We start from the raw sequence: 27,279 nt of genomic DNA, 5'->3' as shown, positions 1-27,279 counted from the left end.
CACCTGGACATGCATTCAGATTAATTCTCATGATAAAGTGGTTACATAATTAGTCAACACATCAGATTGCAACTGTAACTGTTGTGGAAAGTAACAATCAAGTCTGGGAGCTGAACCAAACAAAATTTCATAAGGGGATGGGGCATGTTTCCCCCGGGGGCGGTGTCTGACACTGAATAGGGCAATGGGCAAACTGTCTGGCCAACTCCATGTTAGTCTCTTGGGCCATCTTTAACATCCTATTTTTTTAGTGTCTCATTCATCCTTTCTACCTTCTGCTACTTTGAGGGTGGTATGGGGTGTGTAGTGCCAATTGAACTCCCAGTGCTGCCCAAACCTCTTTTGTAAGGGTTGTTGTTAAGGCTGGGCCCTTATCTCTCAATATCACCTCTGGGACCCCAAATCTACATACTATCTCACTCAGTAGTTTCTTAGCTGTGGTCCTGGCAGTCATGACCACTGCCACTAGGGCATCTTCGAATCTGCCACTTTTTGGCACTTGAGAATAATCAATTTGCATCCTCTGGAAAGGGGAATAGGGCTTTTGCCAGGTGCTTCTTCTGTTCGACCTGGGTTTCATTTGGTGCTGATAACGCATGATCTGCAGAAGTTGTTTGTCAGTGGAGTAACTCTTGACAAGTCTTTGTCAAGTGGGCAGCTCCATGTGCCCATTGCACCACGGCTGGGTACATACTTCTGGGTAGACAAGGCTTCTTGTTGCACTTGAATAGTCCATCCCTGAGAGTTGCTCCTCTCCGTTTCCAGCTTTCCTTCTCATCCGGACTTGCTGTTTCCTGTAGTTCTTTTAGATAAACTCTGTCCACTGGGAGAGTCTGTAAGGTAAGCACAGGGTGGTCTTCTTCTACCACCCTGCTGTCCACTTCCCGTGGACCACTAGCTGTCTGGCAGCTGAATTGGCTAGATGATTGCCTCGAGCTTCCTTTGAGTTCAGTTTGTCGTGTGCTTTTACTAAGAATAGTCACTTGGGTTGGGAGAAGCAAGGCATCCATCAAGTTTTCACAGGTGTTCCTGCAGCCGTCAGGAATCCTCTGTCCTTCCAGATAACACCATATACATGGGCAATGCTGAAAGCATATCTTGAGTCCATATGAATGTTGGCTCTTTTTCCCTCTGCCCATTTACATGCTGTAGTAAGTGCTTACAGCTCTGCCTCCTGTGCAGACATCACCGGTGGAAAGGCTTCAGCTTGTAGAACAGTGTTTTCACTGGTGACCGCGTGTCCTGTGTGGTATTTGCCTCGTTCATCAGCAAACAAAAATTGTTAGGTCTGAATTCTGCAGAGGTATTTCACTCACAGGGGGGAGATGCGTGGTTTCCAGCCACATTAGTTTGATGCAGTCATGGGGTGACAAGTCAAGACTCTATTCCTCCTCCTTTCCCCCTCGAGAAGTGGAAGAAGGGTGGTAGGGTTCAGTGTTTGACAATTTATTAGAGTAATGCTGTCCAGTAGGAGGGAATACAGGAGTCTCAAGTGTCTGGTAGTGGACAAGTGTTTCGGCTGGATCTTGGTTGAATATGGCAACAACGTCATGGGGAGCAAGCAGAACGAGGCAGTGTCCGAGGACCAAGTTCAAAGTTTTGTCAAGCAAGGCTTGTTCAGCAAAGCCAGCTCGCAGACACAATAGGCCTCCTCTTGCTACCGCATCCAGCCGACAGGAATTATATCCTATGGGGCGTAGGCTGGTGCCGTGTGATTGGGTGAGTACACCTGCAGCATGTCCCAGACTTTTGGATACAAAGAGCTTGATCGTTTTGTCGTAGTCTGGGAGCCCTAGCCCCGGGGATGGCGCACTTAAGGGCCTCAAAGTTAGATATTTCTTCAGGAGACACCTGGAAGGGGTCTGATTGCAGAGCATCAGTAGGAAGGTTTCTAGAATCCATGCTCCGCACTAGGAAATTAGTCCAAGGAAGGCATGAAGGGATTTCTGGCCTTGTGGCAGTGGAATGTCAGAGATTACTCTCACCCTGTCTTCAGTGAGGTGTCTTGTCCCATGGGACAAACCGTGTCCAAGGAAAATGACAGATGTTAAGCACCACTGCAATTTGGGCTTTGAGGCTTTGCACCCCTGGTTGGCAAGATAGCACAACAGGCTTTCTGAGGTGACTTCAACAGGGGGGAGGGCCGGCTGCACAAAGGAGAAGGTCATCAACATATTGGAAGAGAATCACTTCCGGGTGTTCCTCTTGTCATGTGTCAAGGATGATAGCGATAGCTTTTACAAACTGGCTTGGAAAGTTCTGTGCCCCTTGTGGCACAATTGTTTAGGTATGTTGCCGTTTCTTTCCGTGGATGAATGCAAAAAGGTACCAGCAGCAGGGGTGAGGGTGGACACTGAAGAAAGCGTTTGTAAGGTCCACCTCTGTGAGGTACTTTGCAGTCAAAGGCATCCACAGCACAGGTACCTGGTTCTCTTCTTCCTAGAGAACAGAAATGTGTTGCATGGAGATGTACAGGCTATCAGGGCTCCATTTGACACGTAGGTCTTGACATACTTCGAAATAGCTGCAGGTTGGGCTAACTTTAGGGGGTATTGTGGTTTCCGGGGCAATGATACGCCCTCTTTTAGCTTGACTGAAACTGGTGGCACCTTTAAGTGACTGTCCTGTGGACCATAGGCACGCAGGGATTCTGTCAAGTACTTCCTGCAGTATTGAACTTGAAGTTATTGCTTCATTAAGTGTCATCAGGAGAGGCAGAGAACACAAAACAGATGAGTCTTCTAAGGATAGGGGAGTATGTAACTTCATCCCCCCTTTAGGTGTGTACACGATTGAGGCCTGTAGTCTGGACAACACATCAGCTCCTAGTCGATTCAAGGAACATGTAGAGGACACCACAAATCTGGCAAGCAAATCAGGAAATGTCCCCACTTGGAGTGGCTCAGTAAGTGGACTAGAGCGGGGCACCCCATCCACTCCCACGCAGGAAACGTGTGTGTGTGTGTCTGTGTGTCTTTTCATAGTGGGAGAAGTTCAGATCATCAAAGGCCTGTATGAGTCTAGCATGATACTTCTTCAGACTCCCCTTTATCTTGGGTAATGTCTGGTCCATCAATTTCTCCTTTGCCCAGTCGTGGAGTTGTGCACAGAACTCCACGCCTGAGGTGTAGGAAGTGGCACTTGTCAGGCAGGCATCATTGAAGGCCGTCTGCATGACCGGCCAAAAGACATGTCCTGCTTTGATTTGGCATAGGCTGATCAAGTCTCTCCAGGCAGCTGAGTACATTTTCTTTTATCTGCACTATCTTGCGGTAGAAGGGCATTGGCTGCTTCTCTGAGTCAGGCAGACTTGTCACTAAGGTCCCTGCTTGTGATGTAGTAAAAGCAACATACATCACTGGTGCCCCTTCTGGTAACCGAGACTGTTTTTGGGGCGGGGGCTGGCAAGGGGCACTGTTCCTTACGGTTGCCAGCATGTGTTTGAGATCCCCTTGGAACTGTGAGTCCGGAGCCAGATCGGGGGTTAAATCAGCGGGTGGCCTTGCTGCCTGTTGGTCTTCCCACTCAGACGCTTCTTCATCATTAACATATCCGGCCTGTGAATGTGATGCTTCCGTATTGGGGAAGACAGGTGTGTGGTATGAACCATTCTGGTTTAAAACAGGAAGGACTGAGTATAGGCTGTGTTTGAGCCTACTGGGTGTACCAAGATGGCCGCCGGCAGGAAGTGCACTGGGCTTGGTAGAAAGTGAAGGCATGGGTGCACTAAGATAGCTGCCGGGCAGAGTTGTCACAGTGTGTTGTGCTTGGGCTGGGCTGGTGAGAAGGGAGTGGTTGTCAGGCGGAGGGCAGGGTTGTCCCTCCCTTCTCTTGGTCCAGGTTTTTTTTATAGGGGGGCAGTTTAGGCACATTATCAATTCTGTGATACACATACATAATACAATTGCCAGCTTTCTTAACTTCCTTTATCCAATTTTCTTTATCACACAGGATTTTTCTCCCTGTTTCTTTAGCAACATAACTTTCGCCACTACGTTCAACTTTGTTAACTATTTCAACATCTTCTCTCCTCTTCACAATATCACATTCTTCACATTCCTTTCTCTCTCTCTCTCCCCCTCTCTCTCTCTCTCTCTCTCTCTCTGTCTCTCTCTCTCTCTCTCTCTCTCTCTCTCTCTCTCTCTCTCTCTCTCCTGTTTCTCGGCTAACGGCTTGAGAGGAGAATACGTACAACTAATGGGTTAATATTCTTTCACACTGCTCCTTATCAACAAATTCCTTGGGTGGGGACACATACAATGTTACACCTCCCCCCCCAGAGGCCGACAGCTCGTCTGGGGGTGAGACATCTGTAACACTTTCAGACTGCAGAGCTAGCAGCTGAGATAACCCTCAGAGGTCCTACAAACCTCGAGTAACCCGTCCTATAACAGTCTGCTACAAGAAAACATCTCATCCCAGAGGCCGACAGCTCATCTGGGGATGAGAACACACATACACACATGCAGCACTTTCAGTCTGCTGAGTTTCGTAGCCCAAAGAACGGCAGACAGTGAACAGATAATACAGACAGCAGAAACCCATCGGCAGGTTCGTTAAAACAGCCAGTTAATGCAACAGCAAGGTAATGATCTCTGCCTCTAAGACAGTCTCAGCGTACCGTCAGAATCCAGCAGCCAACTAAGAAATAAGAAAGTCGTACAGTGGTAAGAATATAAAAAACTTACCGTACTGTTAGGGCTGCGCAAAGACCCCCTCTTTTATCTTATCAGTTTAGCCGCTCGAATCCTTATCGCGGTCTGGCTTCGACTGTAGCCTGAAGCTCCCGGGTTTCGGCACCAGCTGTTAACCTTGAGCTCGATTGAAGCTCTTAACCTTATCTGCTGCTGTCTCTAATTAGAAAGTGTGGATATGCATGCATATAAAGGTAAAACTCTCTGAGACACGCTCACAGCAGGATTACTTCTTGCACTTCTGATTTATTCAAGGTGGTGCTAATGTTTTATACACAAAAATACATCATTGCTATGTTAGTCTAATGGGTACATCTTATTGGTTATGATAGATATGAAAATGGAGAATCTTCATGTCGAGGTTTGGCTGTCCTTGGTTTTATCTTCAGTTCCGCATTCTTCTGATGTGTGGGATGTAGGGTGTACCCGCCATTTTGAGAAGATAATATTAAACTGAGCAAATCTGTATACTTATATAATGAGTAAGGAGAAAAATATGTATACACATAAGAAAATAGACATTTTCAGACTATTATTACCATCTACATCACATTCCTTCACACTAGTAAAATAACCCTTACTAACACCTACCTATTGGTAGAGGGTTCTACACCAGTCATTAAGCAAAACTCCTTTATAACTGGCTCTGTGAGTAATGCTTTATAACTGGCTTTGTTAGTACTGCAAAGCCAGTTATAAATAATTACAGAGCCAGTTATAAAAGAATATTGCTTTATAACTGTTTTTTTTTACCATTACTTTTACTAGTGCTTCCAAAGCCTGTGAAATACTTCATCCAGTTAACATTTCTGGGTAGAATTTTTTTTTTTTTTCCCTTTTCATCTTGAGCCTGGCACAAGGCTGATGAGGGAGAGGAGTACCCAGAGACAGCAGGTGCACAAGGATTAATTACACTGCAGTTACTGAAGAACAAAAATCATAGCTACCATTAGCAAAAGCAGTGCTCTCTGGCCTGGAGCATCAGATCCGACCCTTTCACTGGCAGAAATGGAGATGGGTGTACACCAGTCGGCAGCGGCACTGCTTTCCCTATAGGGGGCCGCAGCACCTTGCTGGCTTTCATGTGCAGGAGGCGGGTCTCAGTAGGTGGTGGTGCATAAGGCCTCTTCCTCTGCTCTTCCTCTGCTCTTCCTCTCCTCCGTCCCTCCTCCTCTCCTGGCGTCCTGGTTGCCAGGTGACCGTCGGCTGCATGGCGCATGCGCGAACACGGACTTCCTGTTCAGCGGCGGCCTGGGTTGCCATAGGTCGGCTTGGTAGGCAGGGAATGGGGAGACTCTTTCCGCTCCTCTCACCACCACCCAGCATATACGGAACATCAGCGGCCGGCCCTGCATGTCGGAACATGCAGCCGGCTCTACATATCACACTCAGACATGCAGCCCGGCTGCCCCCGGCCCACCAGGCAAACGCCCAGGCTGCCCTATGGCCAGTCCGGGCTGCTCATTGCATATACCTTTCGGGATTTCTGTTCCACGGTGGGTGGTGCACCTCTTCCTTGCAGGCCATTTGGGCTCACCAGGAACTCTGAATCATTGCTCTGCAGCCTGGGGAACAGACAGTTCATGTTTGTTACAGCTAAAAGGTTGGTGAAAACTGTAAAACTGTGTCTGGAGGCCGACAAGTGGTGGGTTTGGACAGCTGGATCTAAGATCTAGGATTGCCGAGACACGGCTAGGTTCTAGGTTTTTCTTTATCATCTATTTTCCTCTGGAGTACTGTGCACCTGTACATACCCTGTGTATAGCACATATAAAATCAGCACTGTTTGACACCACATCTATGGACTAGTATTTGGGCCCGAAAAGCATTACTTGCCTCTCCTGGCTTGCCTTCTTCCTGGTACCATCTCTTCCCCAGGTAAGTGACATATCCGGCAATCAACATGATGTGAAAGAAAACATCTTTAATTACACCAGGCCACCTATTTCCATTGCTCCATGCTGATAGAGATGTGAGGGGGGGCCCATTGATGGAGGTGTAAGGGGGGAGGGATGGAGGGGAAGGTTTATTGATAGAGGTGGGGAGGGAAGGCTGGCCTGTGTAGTCTGATCCAATAGAAGAGCTCAAATTTAGGTAAAAGTGAATTCTGGTTCTTATAGAAAGGTGTCCGAACTTATAGAGCATCGCAGGTTGTGTATGGGGCTGTGTAATCACAGACCAGTCAGGGTGCCCATGCTGACCCGTGTCCACAGCCAAAAGTGTCTAGAATAAGCATGTGAGCATCAGAACTGGACCACGGAGCAATGGAAGAAGGTATCTGGATCTCATTAATTCAAGAATGGTTTGTGGAACACAACAATGAGTTTGAGGTGTTGACTTGGCCTCCAAATTCTCCAGATCTCAGTCCAATCGAGCATCTGTGGAATGTGCTGGAAAAACAAGTCCGATCCATGGAGGTACCACCTTCCAACTTACAGGACTTAACCACTTACCAACCGATCCATAGCCGAATGACGGCTGCAGGGCGGTCGGATAACAAGAATCCCGCTCTCGCGCGCCCCCAAGAACATCCGTGACCGCCAGGTCCAGAGGACCCGGCGCACCATGGATCACGGTAAACGGCCACTGATCGCAGCCGTTTACCATGTGATCGCTTCTTCAAATGACGGAGCGATCACATGTAAACAAACCGGCATCATGTCATGACGCCGGTTCCTCTCTCCCCTCTGTGTACCGATCAGTACAGTGTGAGAGGAGAGGGGGAGGGATCGGATGACAGCAGCGCTGTGGGCTGCATCTGTAGTGCCCACAGCGCTGCTCTGTGACAATTGCAGTCACATTCAGCCATCCATCCATCCATGCTCAGCCATCCCTCCATGCTCAGCAATACCCTGCAATACTCTGCAATTGCAATACTCTGCAATACTCTGCAATACTCTGCAATTGCTATACTCTGCAATGCCCTGCAATACTCTGCAATACCCAGCCATACTCTGCAATACCCAGCCATACCCGGCCATACTCTGCCATGCTCAGCCATACTCAGCCATACTCGGCTGTACTCGGCCTCTGTATGTGACCAGGCTGTGGAAGTCTCACACATGTGGTATCACCGTACTCAGGAGGAGTAGGAGAATCTATTTTGGGGTGTCATTTTTGGTATGTACATGCTATGCCGCGGCGAGGTCCGACAGAAGTGGGGAACAGGGTGCCTGTCAAACAGGAATTGGAAAAGTGGAAGTTCCTCTTTTGGGTGGAATTCTGCTTTAACCACTTGACAACTGGGCACTTAAACCCCCTTCCTAACCAGACCAATTTTCAGCTTTTGGTGCTCTCACATTTTGAATGACAATTACTCAGTCATGCAACACTGTACCTATATGAAATTTTCGTCCTTTTTTTCACACAAATAGAGCTTTCTTTTGGTGGTATTTGATCACCTCTGGGTTTTTTATTTTCTGTGCTATAAATGAAAAAAGACCGAAAATTTTGTAAAAAAATGCATTTTTCTTCATTTGTATTATAAAATTTTGCAAATAAGTAATTTTTCTTCATAAATTTGGGCCAAAATTTATACTGCTACATATCTTTGGTAAAAATAACCCAAATTAGTGGATATTATTTAGTCTGTGTGAAAGTTATAGAGTCTACAAGCTATGGTGCCAATCACTGAAAATTGATCACATCTGATCACACCTGATGTACTGAGGCCTATCTCATTTCTTGAGACCCTAACAAGCCAGGAAAGTACAAATACCCACAAAATGACCCCTTTTTGGAAAGTAGACATTCCAAGGTATTTAGTAAGAGGCATGGTGAGTTTTTTGAAGTTGTTATTTTTTCCCACAATTCTTTGCAAAATGAAGATTTTTTTTATTTTTATTTTTTTTCACACCAAATTGTCATCACAACAGGTTATTTCTCTCACATGGCATGTACATTACACAAATGACACCCCAAAATATATTCTGCTACTCCTCTTGAGTATGGGGATACCACATGTGTGAGACTTTTACACAACCTGGCCACATAAAGAGGCGCAACATTGAAGTAGCACATTCAGGCGTTCTGGGAGCATAAATTACACATCTAATCTCTCAACCACCTATTACACTTTTGAAGGCCCTGGAGCACCAGGACAATGGAAACGCCCACAAAGTGACCCCATTTTGGAAAGCAAACACCCCAACGTATAATCTATGAGGCATAATGAGTCTTTTGAATGGTTCATTTTTTTCCAGAAGTTTGTGGAAAATGTGGAAAAAAAATGAAAACGCATTTTTTTTTTACACAAAGTTGTCCATTTCTAAGATATTTCCGACACATAGCATGTACATAGCAAAAATGACACCCCAAAATATATTCTGCTACTCCTTCCGAGTATGGCGATACCACATGTGTGAGACTTTTACACAACCTGGCCACATACAGAGGCACAACATTGAAGTAGCACATTCAGGCGTTCTAGGAGCATAAATTACACATCTAATTTCCTTACAATCTATCACATTTTTGAAGGCCCTTCATATTTCTAACACATAGCATGAACATACCAAGAATTACACCCTAAAATACATTCTGCTGAGCAAAGGGTAAACAAAAGATTACCTGTAGTTTTAGTAGTGCAGTTGTCCACAGGAGGAGAGCCCTGATCCAGGCAGCAGGCAGGGACGTGGTCATCCACAGTGAATGGAATTGTCCAAGCAGCAGGCAAGAATATTGTCCATAGCACAGGCAGGGATAATGTCCTTGTACAGTCCAGGGTTAGTGCACGTAGAGACATTGCCAGCAGTGCCAAAATATTGGTCCTGGTAGTAAGCAGGAACATGGTCCAAGTAGCAGACCAGGAAAGAATGGGGACAGGGGTAGAGGCTTCTCTCACCCAAATCTCTTTGAAGCCTCCGAGTCTCCAGACCCTAAATCTGGGAATGAGAAAACTAAAAAGTTAGATTTCTTCATCCAGAAAAACATTTCTGGAGCCCCTCACATATGTGAGATCCCTGTGTTCCCACTAGCATAGCAGGGTAAATGATCAGTCCAAGAGGCAGGCAAAAAACGTGGTCAAACAGTCCAGGGTCAGTTCCAGAGCAGGCAGAGGTAGGTACAAATCAGCGTTAGGCATAAGCTTGGTCGTATAACAGGCCAGGGTCAGTTCCGGAGAAGGCAGAGGTATGTTTATCGTTAGGCAGAAGCTTGGTTGTATAACAGGCCAGGGTCAGTTCCGGAGAAGGCAGAGGTAGGTACAGTTTTAGTGTTAGGCAGAAGCTTGGTCGTATAACAGGCCAGGGTCGATTCCGGAGAAGGCTGAGGTAAATCAGGTTCAGTGCAGTGGCATAAGGGGTATGGAGGAAAATTACAGGAAATGAGAATTACGTTTACCATACTTCCCTAATATTGTAGAGAAGTATGGTAACGGCGGAAACATTCACTTATACAGAGGCCTGGTTGGGAAGGACAATCGGGACAATAATACGTGGTGTCTCTTCTAATTCCTCTTCTGGAGCACACCCGGCATTTTTTCTGACGTCTGTGGCCTGTTTCACGGGGGGGATTTTGTCAGGAAAGTGGCGTTCGTGGAGTCTGCTCACAGAATCAGAGCGAATATTTTCTGGTGGGCTTTCAGGGTACAAAAGGGAGGAGATTACTTGTTCCTGGTATTGCAGATAGGATACGGGGGTCTCAGTAGATTCTTGGTAAATTACGTAAGTGTTGTACATGGCCAAACTGAAAAAATAAATGGACACTTTTTTATACCAGTGACGGGATTTTCTTGTGGGAAGGTAGGGTTCAATCATCTGATCGTTGAAGTCCACTCCCCCCATAAATAAATTGTAATCATAAATACAAGCAGGTTTCTGGATTGGGCCGTTTCTTCTTGGGACTTCCACGTAGGTGTCATTGTGGATTGTCGTCAGCATGTGGACGTTTAGTCTGTCCCTCCACTTGACAGCCAATAGCTCCTGGTTCCGCAAAGCCACCGTATCCCCTCGGCGTAGCCTTTCATTGACCAATTTTTGCGGGAAGCCTTTTCTATTGGTTCTTACAGTACCACATGCTGGGGTGTCCCTCCGGTGAAGATTGCGGAAGAGGGGCAAGCTAGTATAAAAATTATCCACATAAAGGTGGTACCCCTTTCCAAGCAGTGGATAAACAAGCTCCCAGACAACTTTGCCGCTGGTTCCAATATATTCTGGACATTCAGGGGGATGCAGTTGGGTGTCCTTGCCTTCGTACACCCGGAAGGCGTAAATGTACCCCGTGGCTCGGTCGCAAAGTTTATACATTTTAACCCCATATCGGGCCCTTTTGCTGGGGATAAACTGTTTGATGCCAAGCCTGCCTGTAAATTTTACAAGGGACTCATCAACAGAAATATTCTGGTCGGGGGTATATAGCTGGGGAAATTTTTCTGAGAAATAATTTAGGAGTGGCCGAAGTTTGAATAATTTGTCAAATGCTGGGTCATTTCGGGGAGGGCACTGGGTGTTGTCATTATAGTGAAGGAAGCGCAAAATCATAAGGTATCTTGATCTTGGCATTTTTGAAGAGAAGAGTGGCATGTGGTGGACGGGGTTAGTTGACCAATATGAGTACATTTCGTTTTTTTTTGTGAGACCCATTGTAAAAGTTAGGCCTAAGAAAATTTTAAATTCTGCTATGGTAAGCTCTCTCCACTCAAAGGGACGGGCATAACTAGAGCCAGGGTTGCTTACGATGTACTGCTGTGCGTAAAGGTTGCACTGGGCCACAATGGATGATAGAAAGTCTTCGGTGAAAATCAAATTAAAAAAATCGAGCATGACAAAATTATCGGTGTTCACCTGGACACCTGGCTGGGCGGTAAAAGGGGGGATATTTGCTGCTCCGGAATTAGGGGGAAGCCACAGGGGGTTTTGAAGGGCATAGGGTAGGCTGGCATGGCCTCTATCCCTTTGGGGCTGAGATGACACCCTACTGGTGCCTGGCCTTTGTTGCAGTGGCTCTTCGCTGGAGGTGGACGGCACTGCGCTGGAGGTGGACGGCACTGCGCTGGAGGTGGACGGCACTGCGCTGGAGGTGGACGGCACTGCCCTGGAGGTGGACGGCGCTGCCCTGGAGGTGGACGGCGCTGCCCTCGAGGTGGACGGCACTGCCCTGGAGGTGGACGGCACTGCTCTCGAGGTGGTAGTAGGCTACTGCTCCACGCCAGAACGCCTTCTTTTCACGGGCACACGTTCCTCTTCTGATTCTGTATCGGACCCGCTGCTTGTCACGGGTTCATAGGCCGAATCCGAATCGGACAGAGACTCAGAGAGCTCCCCGCTGCTCTCATCGGTCATGCTGAGACGCTGGTAGGCCTCCTCGGCCGTAAATAACTGTTTTGCCATACTGGTAGCTGGTGAGGTTGATGTGGCGCAAATGAGCACTGATGGGCACAGGTGGCACTGGTGTGGCTCTGGCTGCACTGGTGTGGCTCTGGCTGCACTGGTGTGGCTCTGGTGGGCACAGGTGGCTCTGATGGGCACAGGTGGCACTGGTGTGGCTCTGGCTGCACTGGTGTGGCTCTGGCTGCACTGGTGTTGCTCTGGTGGGCACAGAGGTGGCTCTGGTGGCACTGGTGGGCACAGGTGGCACTGGTGGGCACAGGCGGCACTGGTGGGCACAGGCGGCACTGATGTGGCACTGGCGTCACTGATGTGGCACTGGCGGCACTGATGGGGCACTGGCGGCACTGATGGGCACAGGTGGCACTGTTGGGCACAGGTGGCACTGGTTGGGCACAGGTGGCACTGGTGTGCACTGTAGTGGCACTGGTGTGGCTCTGGTTGCACTGGTGTGCACTGTAGTGGCACAGAGGTGGCACTGGTGGGCTCAGGCGGCACTAGTGGGCACAGGCGGCACTGGTGGGCACAGGCGGCACTGGTGGGCACAGGCGGCACTGGTGGGCACTGGTGACACTGATGTGGTACTGCAGTGGCGCAGATGAGCACAGGTGGCACTGATGGGCACAGGTGGCACTGGTGTGGCACTGGTGTGGCACTGGTGGGCACTGGTGTGCACTGGTGTGGCTCTGGTGGCACAGAGGTGGCACAGAGGTGGCACAGAGGGCACAGATGGCACAGATGTGGCACAGGTGGCACAGAGGTGGCACAGAGGGTACAGATGGCACAGATGTGGCACAGGTGGCACAGATGTGGCACAGATGGCACTTGTGGCACAGATGACACTGTTGTGGCACTGTTGGGGCACTGTTGGGGCACTGTTGGGGCACTGCTGTGGCACTGCTGGGCACTGGTAATAAAAAAAAACTCACTGTTCGGCACTGTGAAGCTCTCCTCTCCTCTCAAGCTGCATCGGTGTGAGGAGAGGAGAGCGATGAACTTGTGCTGACCCTGCAGCACAGCCTTTGTTGACATTTGTGATCGCTCCGTCATTGGACGGAGCGATCACATGGTAAAGGGCCGCTGTCATTGGCCCTTTACCGCGATCCGTGTTGCGCCGGGTCCCGTGGACCCGGCGAACACGGATGTTCCCGTGTGCGCGCCCGGGGGGGCGCGCGGGACCGTTTCTCCGGGAGGACGTCATAGTACGTCCTCCCAGAGTTATCCAACCGCCCTGCAGCCGTCATTCGGCTATGGGCCGGTTGGTAAGTGGTTAAAGAATCTGCTAGTGATGGCCTGGTGCCAGATACCACAGCATACCTTCAGAAGTCTAGTGGAGTTTATGCCTCAATGGGTTATTGTGGGTGGTTATGTTATGGCTGACTGGTGTATGCTAGAAGTTACAGAGATAAATATTCTTCTAAAGCAACAAAAAAATAATCTCGCTCTTTTTAAACAGAACAGCTGGTGGCAGAAGTTGTGACTCCTGGAATGGCTTCCCACCCCCCGCCACCTCTTTTTGCCATGAGTAGGGAATCCTTTTGGACTCCATTATTTGCACCTTCTGAATGTTCCATACCATAGTGATATATTGTATTGAGGTATGAGGGTTGCTGAGACACCACCTAAAATACTCCCCTAAAATCCCATCCTGTTTGAGGGATTGATTGTGGTTTCATTCCATAGTGATAAAGTAGCAGATTATCGGTAATGACATTATTGGACAATGAACTCTGGTATGGGAGATTTTATTCCATCTTTCTGGCCAGAAAAGAATGGACATTCCTGACCCGACTCGTGTCTACACATCAAGAGTCCCAGATACAGTGAATACAGTGTAGATATATATTTTCAGCATATTGCGTCACAAGCGAACAGGCGGTACACTTCTGTTATACCAGACATTCTAACCTTTTAAAAATCAACCTATGCATCCTAACCCAGACAAGTTCCGCAAAACCATATATATTTTTAGCTTTATACAAAACTCGTTTCTCTGCAGTATACTCTTGCGGTTCCTTCATCTGTCTTAAATGATGTCAGCAAGCAAGCTTTTTGCACAGAAAGAGGAATGTAGCAAATTGATGGGGAAGTCACAAGTAGCTTCAAAATGAAATACAAGAAATATGATTCTTAGCTGAAATTCTAAATCAGTCTTACTACACACATAACTATGGCCATATAAACTGACCCCCGTTGCCACTTCATTCCCCCCTTTGATCATAATCATAGCGATTAATATGAGCGAGATTAAGCATCACTAAATAGCATACAGTTTTGTTTTGTTTTGTTTTTTTCTATGATGACCTCACTAGCAGTCACAAAACATTCTTCTACCGAGATTATTCCCCATTGTCGGCTCCAGCCGGGTCTCTCATTAACTTATAAAACACTGGGATAATGATCCTTGGCCCATGGTAACAATAAGAATGCAAAAAGAGTAAAAATATTAGCACTCCATACACTATAGGGAGAATCAGAAAATAATGAAAACTTGTCTCTGCAATACTTGAGTTGGTGATCAGTGTACGGTTTACCAGCTTACCGGTGGAGCTAAAGCTCCGAATGGTTAGCCAGGTTTTATAGGGTGCATAAGTAGGGTTATAACAGGTTATCTGATTTTCAACGGAGCACATTGAATAGGTAGTCCCATTATGTATGCAAGTACCAGTCTCTGTGCCCTTGCATTGATAATGGGAGTGCCACAGTAACATCTTAGTAGCTATGGATCCTACTCTGGTAGTCTTTATACAAGGGTCACATGAGTTACTCTCTCCCTCTTTTAACCCGGTCAGTATCACTATTATGACTATCAACAGTCTCGTTATAAAGATTTTAGTAAGCATTACACCGATGAATATCCTCAGGCTTCAGCTTGTGCGTAGACCAACCAGCGTCCGGGGTGTGGTTGGAGCAGAGCTTAGTAGATATCCTTTATCTTCCGCCGTGCGTTGAGACAGCAGCTTCCAGGAGTGTGTTGGCCGCAGGGCTGCAGTCTGTCTATCTTCTGCCGTGCGTAAATTCAGCAGCTTCCAGGGGTGTGCTGAACACAGGGCTGGAGCTCTTCCTTCTGATTTCTCTGGTCAATCTCAGTCTCAAAGGATCTTGGGGATCTACTGTACTGTGCCAGGAGTCTGTGAGGTCAGCAGCTCGTTTTACCCTAGAGTGGTGTATCCAGGGTGTCACCTCAGCTACATTAATGGCTGTTGGGGTAGATAGCAGAACAGTGTAAGGACCCCTCCATTTTGCCCCTAGTGGGGTTAAGTTCCACTCCTTTACCCACACTGTGTCTCCTGGTTTGAAGGGGTGTACTGGGTTTGACAAGCTTACAGCAGGTTTCTCTTGAACCCATTTCCCTATGTCTTGCTTACTTTCCCCCAAGTCTCTGTATCAGTTCACGGTTAACTACCCCTCCTATCTGATGCAAGTCTCCTCTTATCCCTCTATTGATGGGTGGGGGCCTACCATACAGTACCTTAAAGGGGACAGATTTGTCCTCTTTGTTGGGGTACTCCGAATTCTCAGTAAAGCAATGGGCAACATCAAGGTCCATTTCATTTGGGTTTCCTGACAGAGCTTGGCCAGTTGTGACTTGAGCATGCGGTTCATTCGTTCAACTTTTCCAGAGCTTTGGGGCCTATATGCAGTGTGTAGTTTCCAAGTAGTCTTAAGTGCTGTTGCTAATTCCTGGAGGCACTTGTGGACAAAGGCAGGGCCATTGTCTGAGCCTATATCTGGGGATAAACCTCTTTTACAAAACTGCTTCCGTCAGTAAAGTACTCAACGTTTGGATTTTCCAAGGGGATGTCTTTCAAGGCTGGTCGGCTTGCATATCCATTACCTGGAGACTGTCATGAGTTAGGGGTTCCTGTGAGGTGGGGAGCAGAGTGGCTGGGTTTAAAGTGTTTACAGTCTCTAAGTGGATACGAGGATTTTCACACAGCATAGCTTGATATTTAACCATTTGACTGTTAATGAACCAGTGATTTCCCTTGTAATCCATTAATGCCTGTACTTGGTGTGGGACCCGGACATAAGTCTCCTGACCCAATGACAACTTGTCAGCTTCGACCACAAGGAGGGCTGTTACTGCGATGGCCCGCAGGCAGGATGGCCATCCCTGAGATACAGTGTCCAGTTGTTTTGAAAGGTATGCTACAGGGCGCTGCCAAGACCCAGAGTATTGTGTCAGGACTCCTACTACTATTCCTTGTTTTTCACTGACATACAAATAGAAGACTTTTTGGCTATCTGGCAAGCCTAGCTCAGGAGCCTGCATTAGGGAGACCTTAATGTCTTAATGCTCTGTTTTGCTGTTCTCCCCATTGGAAGGGTTCCTTTTCTCCCCCCTTTGTGGATTCATAGAGGGGTCTGGCTTTTATGGCAAAGTCCGGTATCCAGATTCAGCAGAATCCTGCCACCCCCAGGAATTCACGTACTTGCCGTCTGATAGTCAGGGTGGGAATCTGACAAACAGCTTCTTTCCTGCCTTCTCCCAATTGTCTCTGTTCTTGTGATACTCTGAATCCCAGGTACTTTAAGTCTCTTGTCACAATTGCACCTTTCTCCGGGACACCTTATAACCTGCCTCCCACAGTAATTGTAACAGTTCATTAGTGACCGCTGGGTGCATGGTCATTACAGCCTGATTGACCACTCTGAGGTCTTGAACAGGACGACAGTGAGCTGTTCCGGGTTTCTGTACTGGGAGTAGAGGTGTATTCCAGGGAGACTGACAGGGTTTTAGAATTCCATAGTGTAGGAATTTATTTAAGTACTTTTGTATTCCTATTAGGGCTTTTAGAGGGACTGGGTACTGTTTCAGGCTGACTGGAGTGGCTCCTGGTTTTAATTCAATAAGGATTGGGGAAATGTGTCTGGCTAATCCTGGTGGGTTGTCTTCTGCCCATAGTCCCGGGATGTCTTGCAGTATGCGGGCTTCAAAGGGATGGGGCAATTTTAGGATAGCCTCTCTGTCAGATTGGAAGTATATGTATGCTCTGAGTTTAGCAAGTAAGTCTCTGCCCAGCAAGGGTATAGGGGAATCCGGCATGTACAGGAACTGATGTTGGACTTGATGCCCCCCCCCCAAATTACAAAGTCTTTCTAATAGGAAGGGTCTTTTGCCTTTATACTTCTGCACTGCTTGGTTAATTCTGTGTCTCTCCTCAGTATTAAAAAGGGTAAATAAAAGTTGCTGGCAGTCCGACCAAGTGGGGTTATGGGTCTGAGTTATTGACCAGAGCAAATCTGTGATGGCTTGGGGCTTCTCAGAGTAGGCAGGGTTATGAATCTTCCAGTTCAGTAAATCTGTTGTGGTAAAAAGGGGTGTAAACTAGAGTCCGATGTTCCTCCACCGCCTGTTTTCTTAGGGGCATTTGCAGAGGTATGTTGAAAGACGGGGCAAGGGTCCGGCTGTTTGCATCAGGATTTCTCAGAGTGGAAGTGGACACTTGATTGGGGAGCCCATTGACTACTACTGAGTTCCCTATTTCTATCCTGCCTATACCCAGAGTGTTACGGTTCGGAGTATATTTACTGAGATTTGGCATTGACAAACTTGCTGAATCTGATGTAGGTGGACAACAACTTGAGTCCCCTTGTTTACTGGACGGGGCATTTTGACATGGTTCTGACCTGTCTCTATCTGAGGTCCGTTCATCTACATACGGGGGAGGCTGATCTGTCTCTTCAGGTTGAGAATATATGTGTTTTGTTTGTTTTGTCAGTGGTACTACTCTTGTCATAACCATAATTCTACACTGTTCCTCTTTTTGTGGCTTCTATCCACTGCAGGTCTTTATCTCCCATTTGTCCAAAGGATGCACAATCATCCAGACGGACGTTTTCTCCTAGCTGACTGACTGACTGAGGATTTGTCCGAGAGATGCACAATCATCTGGACGGATATTCCTCCTGACTGGCTGGCTGAGGATTTGTCCGAGAGATGCACAATCATCTGGACGGATATTCCTCCTGACTGGCTGGCTGAGGATTTATCCGAGAGATGCACAATCATCTGGACGGATATTCCTCCTGACTGGCTGGCTGAGGATTTATTCGAGGGATGCACAATCATCCAAACGAACAGTCCTCTTGATTGCCTGAGGATTTATTCGAGGGATGCACAATCATCCGAACGAACAGTCCTCCTGGAAGGTGCGTCTTGGTCATGTTTCTGTGAGTCTGACATAATATTCTCAAATAATCAGTCAATGGTCTCTAAGTCAAGGGTTCCCCTTGGGGGCCACCGCGTTCCATAGCAGGGCCAATCTTTCTCACACAATGTTATCAATTTCTCAGGGCTAAGTTTTTAAATTGCAGTTCTTAGCAAATCCCTTCCTAAAGTTGGAGATCATGGATTGTAGGGGAGATTCAACACTATGTTTCCCACCCATTCTTATAACCTAAAAGACACCAAGACAGACACAGAGGGTAGGGTAGATGATGAGAACTCAGTAAGGGGTCTGAATCCTCGACACAAGTAGGAACAATAGACAACGCTTCCCTCGGTCAGTGGCCTGGGTGCGGTCTCCCGGCCAGAAAACGCACTTAGAAGAGGACCACGGTCACTTCACCACAAAGTGATGTCTCATACACACATCAATCATACCAGACACTCCCACCCAAAAATTACTGAGTGACTGAGGATTCGTCCGAAAGATGCACAATCATCTGAACGGACGTCTCTCTCGGAAGGTGATCGGGCTTCCCTTCTCTCGATCCGTCGAGAGGCTGGCTGGCTGTCTGACTGTTATCCAAAAACAGAAGTAAAAAGACTCTCACCTGTTCCCGTTGGAGCTCCAGCTATCTATTTCTCGGATTCCCAGGTCCTTTTGACGCTACGAAGGTCGTCCACAGCAGGCCACCAAATGGGACACAGTGCAGTCTCCTAGATAACAGTTCTAGAAGGCGCCTTTTGAGACTACGATATAGCCCGCAGGGCTGGCCTCTCGGACCACTCCTTGTAGGTCTGGTGGAAAACAGTGCCACCTGCCTCAACAGGTCACACCGATATTCCCCCCTCATGGCCAAATGCACCAAATAAAGTAGCAGAATATCGGTAATGACTGCTGGACAATGAACTCTGGTATGGGAGATTTTATTCCATCTTTCTGGCCAGAAAAGAATGGACACTCCTGACCCCACTCGTGTCTACACGCCAAGAGTGTCGGATACAGTGAATACAGTGTAGATATATATTTTCAGCATATTGCGTCACAAGCGAACAGGCGGTACACTTCTGTTATACCAGACATTCTAACCTTTTAAAAATCAACCTATGCATCCTAACCCAGACAAGTTCCGCAAAACCATATATATTTTTAGCTTTATACAAAACTCGTTTCTCTGCAGTATACTCTTGCGGTTCCTTCATCTGTCTTAAATGATGTCAGCAAGCAAGCTTTTTGCACAGAAAGAGGAATGTAGCAAATTGATGGGGAAGTCACAAGTAGCTTCAAAATGAAATACAAGAAATATGATTCTTTGCTAAATTCTAAATCAGTCTTACTACACACATAACTATGGCCATATAAACTGACCCCCGTTCCTACTTCAGTGATGTCTCTGGTTTCTAGTGAATTGATAGGATGAATATTGCCGAATGGGCACTGTGTTGTGGTGTGTTCAGGTGTTGGGGACACAGTTATATGCCAAGCGTGTTCCTGCCGGAGGAGTCATAAGCTGCACTCAAAAGATTCTCTCTCTGATTTCTACATACAGATCACCAACAAGAAAACAATCAGAACCCAGATAATCGAAAGAGAAGTAATTCTTCAATGACAGATACCGACTCTGGGAATGGAGATGCCAAAAGACATGGAGATGATTTCACAGGACAAGGAGAATCGGAAATAAACAGACGTGATGTTGTTGCAGTTGAGGGGGGAGAACAAAATATTGACCCTTCTGCACCAAGATCATTGACCGTGAATAATGAATATATGGGTCCTGAGGATTCTGTCATTCCCAGGAATGAGTCCAGAAAGAACTCATTAAGACGCCATATGAGCACCGAGGAACCTGTGGAGAACATTCCTGCAGCCCCCCCACAGGTATATGTGTGTTCATTGGAGGGTGGAATTTAGCGGGTGATATGAATGGGGCTCTGCCTGTCCTCAAGTTACATTACAAGGGAATTCCTCCGAGAGGTGCTGGGGGGATTGTAGTTGTATTGGTGCACTTGTGACAGAAACAATTGAGTACTGTCCTTGATACTACTTTTTTTTTTTTTATTTGCACTAACATCCAATTTTTCACGACAAGCTTTCGGGTACCCCCTCCATCAAGGTCCCAGCAGTACTAATGCACAAAGTTTTAGCAGAGTTTTAGAAATAAACTGAAAGTCCCGCACAGGTAATGGGGTTATACACCCCGTGGATATCAAACTAAAGGAACTGATATGTAATAAATGGATCCTCCGTATGGAAGCAATGCAGGCTTACCGGAACTGTTGGACTCAGAGAGACATATGTCACCTGAGTCAATATTGCTTGTATTGCCACCATGCAATGAAGTGGGGTTTCCCAATGAAACGTTGTGGAATCCTGATGTTGTTCTAGGACTCTCGGCAGACCTCTTCCATATGTGACCCGATCTCGTAGTGGCCCATATAAGGTAAAGAAAGTGGCCACATAGTGTGATAACGTTTTTAAAAGTAAATTTATTGAAAAGTAAAACACTTACATTTTCCGTATTAAAAAAGCGCTTATAGTAAAATAGTGGCAGGCAGTGGAGTCTCCCGACGCGTTTCGTCTACTCAGACTTCATCTGGGGTACCCTACCACTGCTGCCATACTCCCTTTTATAGGTACCAAGACCCCCCATGATGAGAATCCGGCTTGTTCCCATTGTTTGCTTGCACTTCCGGGTATCGCCAAAATGGCGGCCCCGCGTGCGTTCCAGGCCTCTTTCTAATGCCCAATGTGCGTTCCAGCACTTCTTTATGGATGTTAAGAAAATATAAATAAATAAATCAATTCGCCACAAAATTCCCAAAGATTTCTCAATAAGAAGTATCTAGATTAGTATGTGTAGTAAAAAACGTGAACAGAGAATGTAAACTAGAGAAAGATCATCCGGATATTCCCCAGAGAATGTGTACATCCGGATGGTCGCTCCCCGTGACGCAAATGGCGTCATCTTCCGCCTCGGTGGAGCGCAAGCTAGGCAGTCGTCGGGCGCATGCGCATCATGCCTCGGTATAGTGGAGAACGTGGCGCGATGCCTTCATAGGCGCTCCGGTCTAATGACACGCCCATCCTAATGCAAGTGATGCGCTGTTATCTGACAGCTGCTGTGTGCTATGTGAATCGAACAGTTACGTGTATAGGAATACCTGAATGTTATCTGTGTATATTTTGAAACAAGAGTGAAGTCCTTAATTGTGAATCTAATTATAATGTAATTAGAAAATTAAAACATCTATTATGTGCAAAACAAATTATGTTCTAATTATGTGTTGATTGGCTAGACCAATGGTTCTGGTGTATATATTTCCACCAAAATACATTTAGTGTAGCTATCCATTATATGTGCAATATAGTTGTGGACTAAAGAAAGGACAAAAAAAAAAAAACGTGGCTATAAGACCGTGGCTAAAAAATTCAACATAAAAAATATATATATTTTATGCAAGAAATCATCTATGATTCATGATTCTGGAGGCTAAATAGCAAATCCTCAGCTATTCTTGGTCTAGGAGAATATAGGTCCAAGACGAATTCTCAATGGGTGATCGATATTGTGCAAAATAGCATATATCATATGGGTAATGACAAAAATGAAAAATAAAAATAAAAAATATTAAAAATTAAAAATCAGAATACACGTAAAAAATTCACGTGAGAAATACCTCATTGCTAATAAACATGAATCAGATCCTGCCAACTCATATGACCCTAAGATTCATTAATAAAAGCATTGATGTCTAGATCTACATTCATACCCCATGGGTGGAGGGAACGTAACTTGTGGATCCAGAACATTTCTAAACAAGAAACGCCTCTGGTTAGGGCCCCGCCTCTCCATGGGGGAGTATATTTATCAATTATCATAAATAGTGAGCCGGCAGGGTCACTATTATGAAACTCTTTGTAGTGTCTAGGGACACTGTGTTTTGAGACCCTACTTTTAATGAGACTGATATGTTCACTCACTCGTATCGTAAAGGTTCTGGTTGTTCGGCCCACATATTGTTTGCCGCATGGACAAACAATTAAATACACTATATACCTGGTGTTGCATGTACAGAAGGGTTTGCTAGTGTATCTCTTCCCTGTAACAGTTGAGGTAAATTCTGTTAGTTTTCGTCTTATCGGTACATTATGCCGACAGACGACACACTTTTTACAGTGATAAAACCCCGTCCAATCATGAAAAAAGGATGGACGTACTGGAGGGTTAATGATATTCGGTGCTACGTGTCCCTGTAGGGATGGTGCCCCCCTAAAGATAACCCTAGCTTGTTCCGGTAGTATCTTTTTCAAGATATTATCTTGTCTTAGGACCCCCCAGTGTTTTTTCATAATACTCTTAATTTGTTTATGTTGTATTGAGTACGTGGTTGACAATGCCCATTTGTGTGTAGTGTCTGGTTCTCTCTCTGGTTTCGTTATTAAAAGGGTATTTCTATCTGTGTTGATCACTTTTTGGAGTTCCATATCCAGATCTGCCTGGTTATATCCTTTATCTATAAATCTCTGTCTCAAAACTCCTGCTTGGGTGATAAATGTATCAACATCAGTACAGTTCCTTCGGAGCCTTAAGATTTGGCTCCGAGGGACCACATTAAGCCAGGAGCTGTGATGGCAACTGTCTCTGGGGATAAAACTGTTTCGGTCTGTTGATTTGAATTAGGTATTAAACTTAAATTGACCATTCACAATTTTAATTTCATCTTGAAAAAGATACTACCGGAACAAGCTAGGGTTATCTTTCGGGGGGCACCATCCCTACAGGGACACGTAGTACCGAATATCATTAACCCTCCAGTACGTCCGTCCTTTTTTCATGATTGGACGGGGTTTTATCCCTGTAAAAAGTGTGTCGTCTGTCGGCATAATGTACCGATAAGACGAAAACTAACAGAATTTACCTCAACTGTTACAGGGAAGAGATACACTAGCAAACCCTTCTGTACATGCAACACCAGGTATATAGTGTATTTAATTGTTTGTCCATGCGGCAAACAACATGTGGGCCGAACAACCAGAACCTTTACGATACGAGTGAGTGAACATATCAGTCTCATTAAAAGTAGGGTCTCAAAACACAGTGTCCCTAGACACTACAAAGAGTTTCATAATAGTGACCCTGCCGGCTCACTATTTATGATAATTGATAAATATACTCCCCCATGGAGAGGCGGGGCCCTAACCAGAGGCGTTTCTTGTTTAGAAATGTTCTGGATCCACAAGTTACGTTCCCTCCACCCATGGGGTATGAATGTAGATCTAGACATCAATGCTTTTATTAATGAATCTTAGGGTCATATGAGTTGGCAGGATCTGATTCATGTTTATTAGCAATGAGGTATTTCTCACATGAATTTTTTACGTGTATTCTGATTTTTATTTTTAATATTTTTTATTTTTCATTTTTGTCATTACCCATATGATATATGCTATTTTGCACAATATCGATCACCCATTGAGAATTCGTCTTGGACCTATATTCTCCTAGACCAAGAATAGCTGAGGATTTGCTATTTAGCCTCCAGAATCATGAATCATAGATGATTTCTTGCATAATATATATATATTTTTTATGTTGAATTTTTTAGCCACGGTCTTATAGCCACGTTTTTTGTTTTTTTTTTGTCCTTTCTTTAGTCCACAACTATATTGCACATATAATGGATAGCTACACTAAATGTATTTTGGTGGAAATATATACACCAGAACCATTGGTCTAGCCAATCAACACATAATTAGAACATAATTTGTTTTGCACATAATAGATGTTTTAATTTTCTAATTACATTATAATTAGATTCACAATTAAGGACTTCACTCTTGTTTCAAAATATACACAGATAACATTCAGGTATTCCTATACACGTAACTGTTCGATTCACATAGCACACAGCAGCTGTCAGATAACAGCGCATCACTTGCATTAGGATGGGCGTGTCATTAGACCGGAGCGCCTATGAAGGCATTGCGCCACGTTCTCCACTATACCGAGGCGTGATGCGCATGCGCCCGACGACTGCCTAGCTTGCACTCCACCGAGGCGGAAGATGACGCCATTTGCGTCACGGGGAGCGACCATCCGGATGTACACATTCTCTGGGGAATATCCGGATGATCTTTCTCTAGTTTACATTCTCTGTTCACGTTTTTTACTACACATACTAATCTAGATAATTCTTATTGAGAAATCTTTGGGAATTTTGTGGCGAATTGATTTATTTATTTATATTTTCTTAACATCCATAAAGAAGTGCTGGAACGCACATTGGGCATTAGAAAGAGGCCTGGAACGCACGCGGGGCCGCCATTTTGGTGATACCCGGAAGTGCAAGCAAACAATGGGAACAAGCTGGATTCTCATCATGGGGGGTCTTGGTACCTATAAAAGGGAGTATGGCAGCAGTGGTAGGGTACCCCAGATGAAGTCTGAGTAGACGAAACGCGTCGGGAGACTCCACTGCCTGCCACTATTTTACTATAAGCGCTTTTTTAATACGGAAAATGTAAGTGTTTTACTTTTCAATAAATTTACTTTTAAAAACGTTATCACACTATGTGGCCACTTTCTTTACCTTATATGGGCCACTACGAGATCGGGTCACATATGGAAGAGGTCTGCCGAGAGTCCTAGAACAACATCAGGATTCCACAACGTTTCATTGGGAAACCCCACTTCATTGCATGGTAGCAATACAAGCGTTATTGACTCAGGTGACATATGTCTCTCTGAGTCCAACAGTTCCGGTAAGCCTGCATTGCTTCCATACGGAGGATCCATTTATTACATATCAGTTCCTTTAGTTTGATATCCACGGGGTGTATAACCCCATTACCTGTGCGGGACTTTCAGTTTATTTTTATATTTTATTTTTATATTTTATATGCAATAGATGCTTATTGGAGTTCCTTCTCAATATGGAATACATGGTGTTAGGAACAACTGTATGATATCTCTTTGAAATCTGTAAAAATCATCATCTTAATCAGCGCTACACTATATACACCTGCATTATTGACAAATTTCCTTGTTTTGTTGTGTGAGCTGCTATTGTACAGAGTGAGCGCAGTATTTTTGGAGATTTTTTAGCAGAGTGTTAACAAGAGAATCTCTAAAAGAAAAAAGCAAAGGTAATTAAGCTTGGATGGCTGGTGAAATTGGAGGAGTGGGGGGTGGGGTGAAGTAAGTCACAGAGGATCGGGTGTGATGAATAGTGATTTAAAAGGCTGAGGTTCACATTTAGACCTCTATTTCTTGTGTCTAATAGGATTAATAGACCTAAGTTCAAAAGTTTCTCTTTCCTGAGTAGTCTTAAAGTTCCCTTACGAACCAAAACATTGAGGTCTCCCATAGTGTTGTCTGTTTGTGAGAAATGATGTCCCCACAGGTGTGCAGAAATCAATCACCTATCAGCTATAGACTGGTGGGGTGACAATCACAGAGGGGGTCAGAAAAATGTTGGATAATGAGTAAGAAAACCCAAGTCTAAATTTAGGCCCGTATCTTTTGTGCCAAATAGAAGTATCATTCTTAGTTAAAACACTTTCCTTTCCTGGATAGTTCTGAGATTCCCTTTAAGTACTAAGACACTGAGGTCTTCCATGGTGTGGTCTGGTTGTGGTCCACTACTGGCTTTCAGACAACCTCCCAACCTCAGACAGAAACATATAACCAGGGAACTTCATTCTGATTATGACGTTACAATTAATGGAAGCCATCCCTGCAATAAAAAACTCTGCAAACTATGCAACCGAATGAATCCATCAAAAAGTGTCACACACACAATAGGGACCTTCAATATCCCAGGATCAAACAACTGCGCCTCCAGTAACGCTGTGTATCTCATCCAATGCAATAAATGTAGCAAGGATCTGGAGCTGCACGATTAATCGTTAACCACATGTCGACCAGCTGCCGCACTGCGGCAGAATGGCACGGCTGGGCAAAATGATGTTATGTGACGTCACTTCACCCTGTGGCCACCGATGCGAGTAACCCGGCAGTCTCTATCACCGCCGGGCTCCCGCGTTCGCTCGGGGCACACCGAGAACCGGGTTCTGTGTGTGTGTGTGTGTAAACACACAGTTTCCGGTTCTCTGGGGGGAGAACAGACAGATCCTCTGTTCATACAGAATATGAACAGAGGATCTGTTAGTTTCCCTGCACAGTCCCCTCCCCCCTTCAGTTAGAACACAAACTAGGACATACATTAACCCCTTCACTGCCAGTGACATTTTTACAGTAATCAATGCATTTTTAATCACACTGATCGCTGAATTAATGACAATGGTTCCAAAAATGTGTCAAAAGTGTCCGATGTGTCCGCCCTAATGTCACGATAAAAATCGCAGATCGCCGCCATTACTAATAAAAAAAATTATTAATAAAAATGCAATAAATCTATCCCCTATTTTGTAGACGCTATAACTTTTGCGCAAACAAATCAATATACGCTTATTGCGGTTTTTTTTATTTTTATTTTTTTTTTACCAAAAATATGTAGAAGAATACGTATCGGCCTAAACTGAGGAAACATTTTTTTTTAATATATTTTTTGGGGGATATTTATTATAGCAAAAAGTAAATAATGCGTTTTTTTTTTTAAATCGTCGCTCTTTTTTTGTTTATAGCGCAAAAAATAAAAACCGCAGAGGTGATCAAATACCACCAAAAGAAAGCTCTATTTGTGGGGAAAAAAGGACATCAATTTTGTTTTGGGAGCAACGTCGCACGACCGCGCAATTGTCAGTTAAAGCGACGCAGCGCCGAATCGCAAAAAGTGCTCTGGTCTTTGGCCAGCCAAATGGTCCAGGGCTGAAGCGGTTAAGAATCAAAATCTCGATTTTTTTTTTTTTTTTTTTTTTTTTTTTCTCTTCCCTATCTTCAAAACAGCATGTCACCATTCTTTCTAACAAGTGCAGAGTTCTCACAGCTGGGAAAAAAAAATAAAAAATCCAGGCAGCCTGCCAAGTTTAATCACAACACACAAATAAGTAGAAACATCGGGGGTTATTTACTAAAGGAAAATTCACTTTGCACTGAAAGTGCGCTTGGAAGTGCAGTCGCTC

General features: G+C 45.4%; 1 protein-coding gene across 6 annotated transcripts in view; it reads left to right on the top strand.

Annotated features, from left to right (window-relative positions):
- LOC141147318 (E3 ubiquitin-protein ligase DTX3L-like) overlaps positions 1 to 27,279 on the top strand; it is a 110,059-nt gene that overhangs the window by 62,988 nt on the left and 19,792 nt on the right. For all 6 annotated transcript variants that reach the window (XM_073634535.1, XM_073634536.1, XM_073634540.1 and 3 more), the window contains one exon: positions 19,742 to 20,073. In XM_073634535.1, the coding sequence (XP_073490636.1) occupies positions 19,742 to 20,073 (332 nt within the window). The remainder of the gene's footprint in view (positions 1 to 19,741; positions 20,074 to 27,279) is intronic.

The sequence above is a fragment of the Aquarana catesbeiana genome, linkage group LG06 (genome assembly GCF_042186555.1).
Source record: "Aquarana catesbeiana isolate 2022-GZ linkage group LG06, ASM4218655v1, whole genome shotgun sequence".
NCBI classification, from domain to species: domain Eukaryota; kingdom Metazoa; phylum Chordata; class Amphibia; order Anura; family Ranidae; genus Aquarana; species Aquarana catesbeiana.
This window is presented reverse-complemented; position numbering and strand designations above follow the sequence as displayed.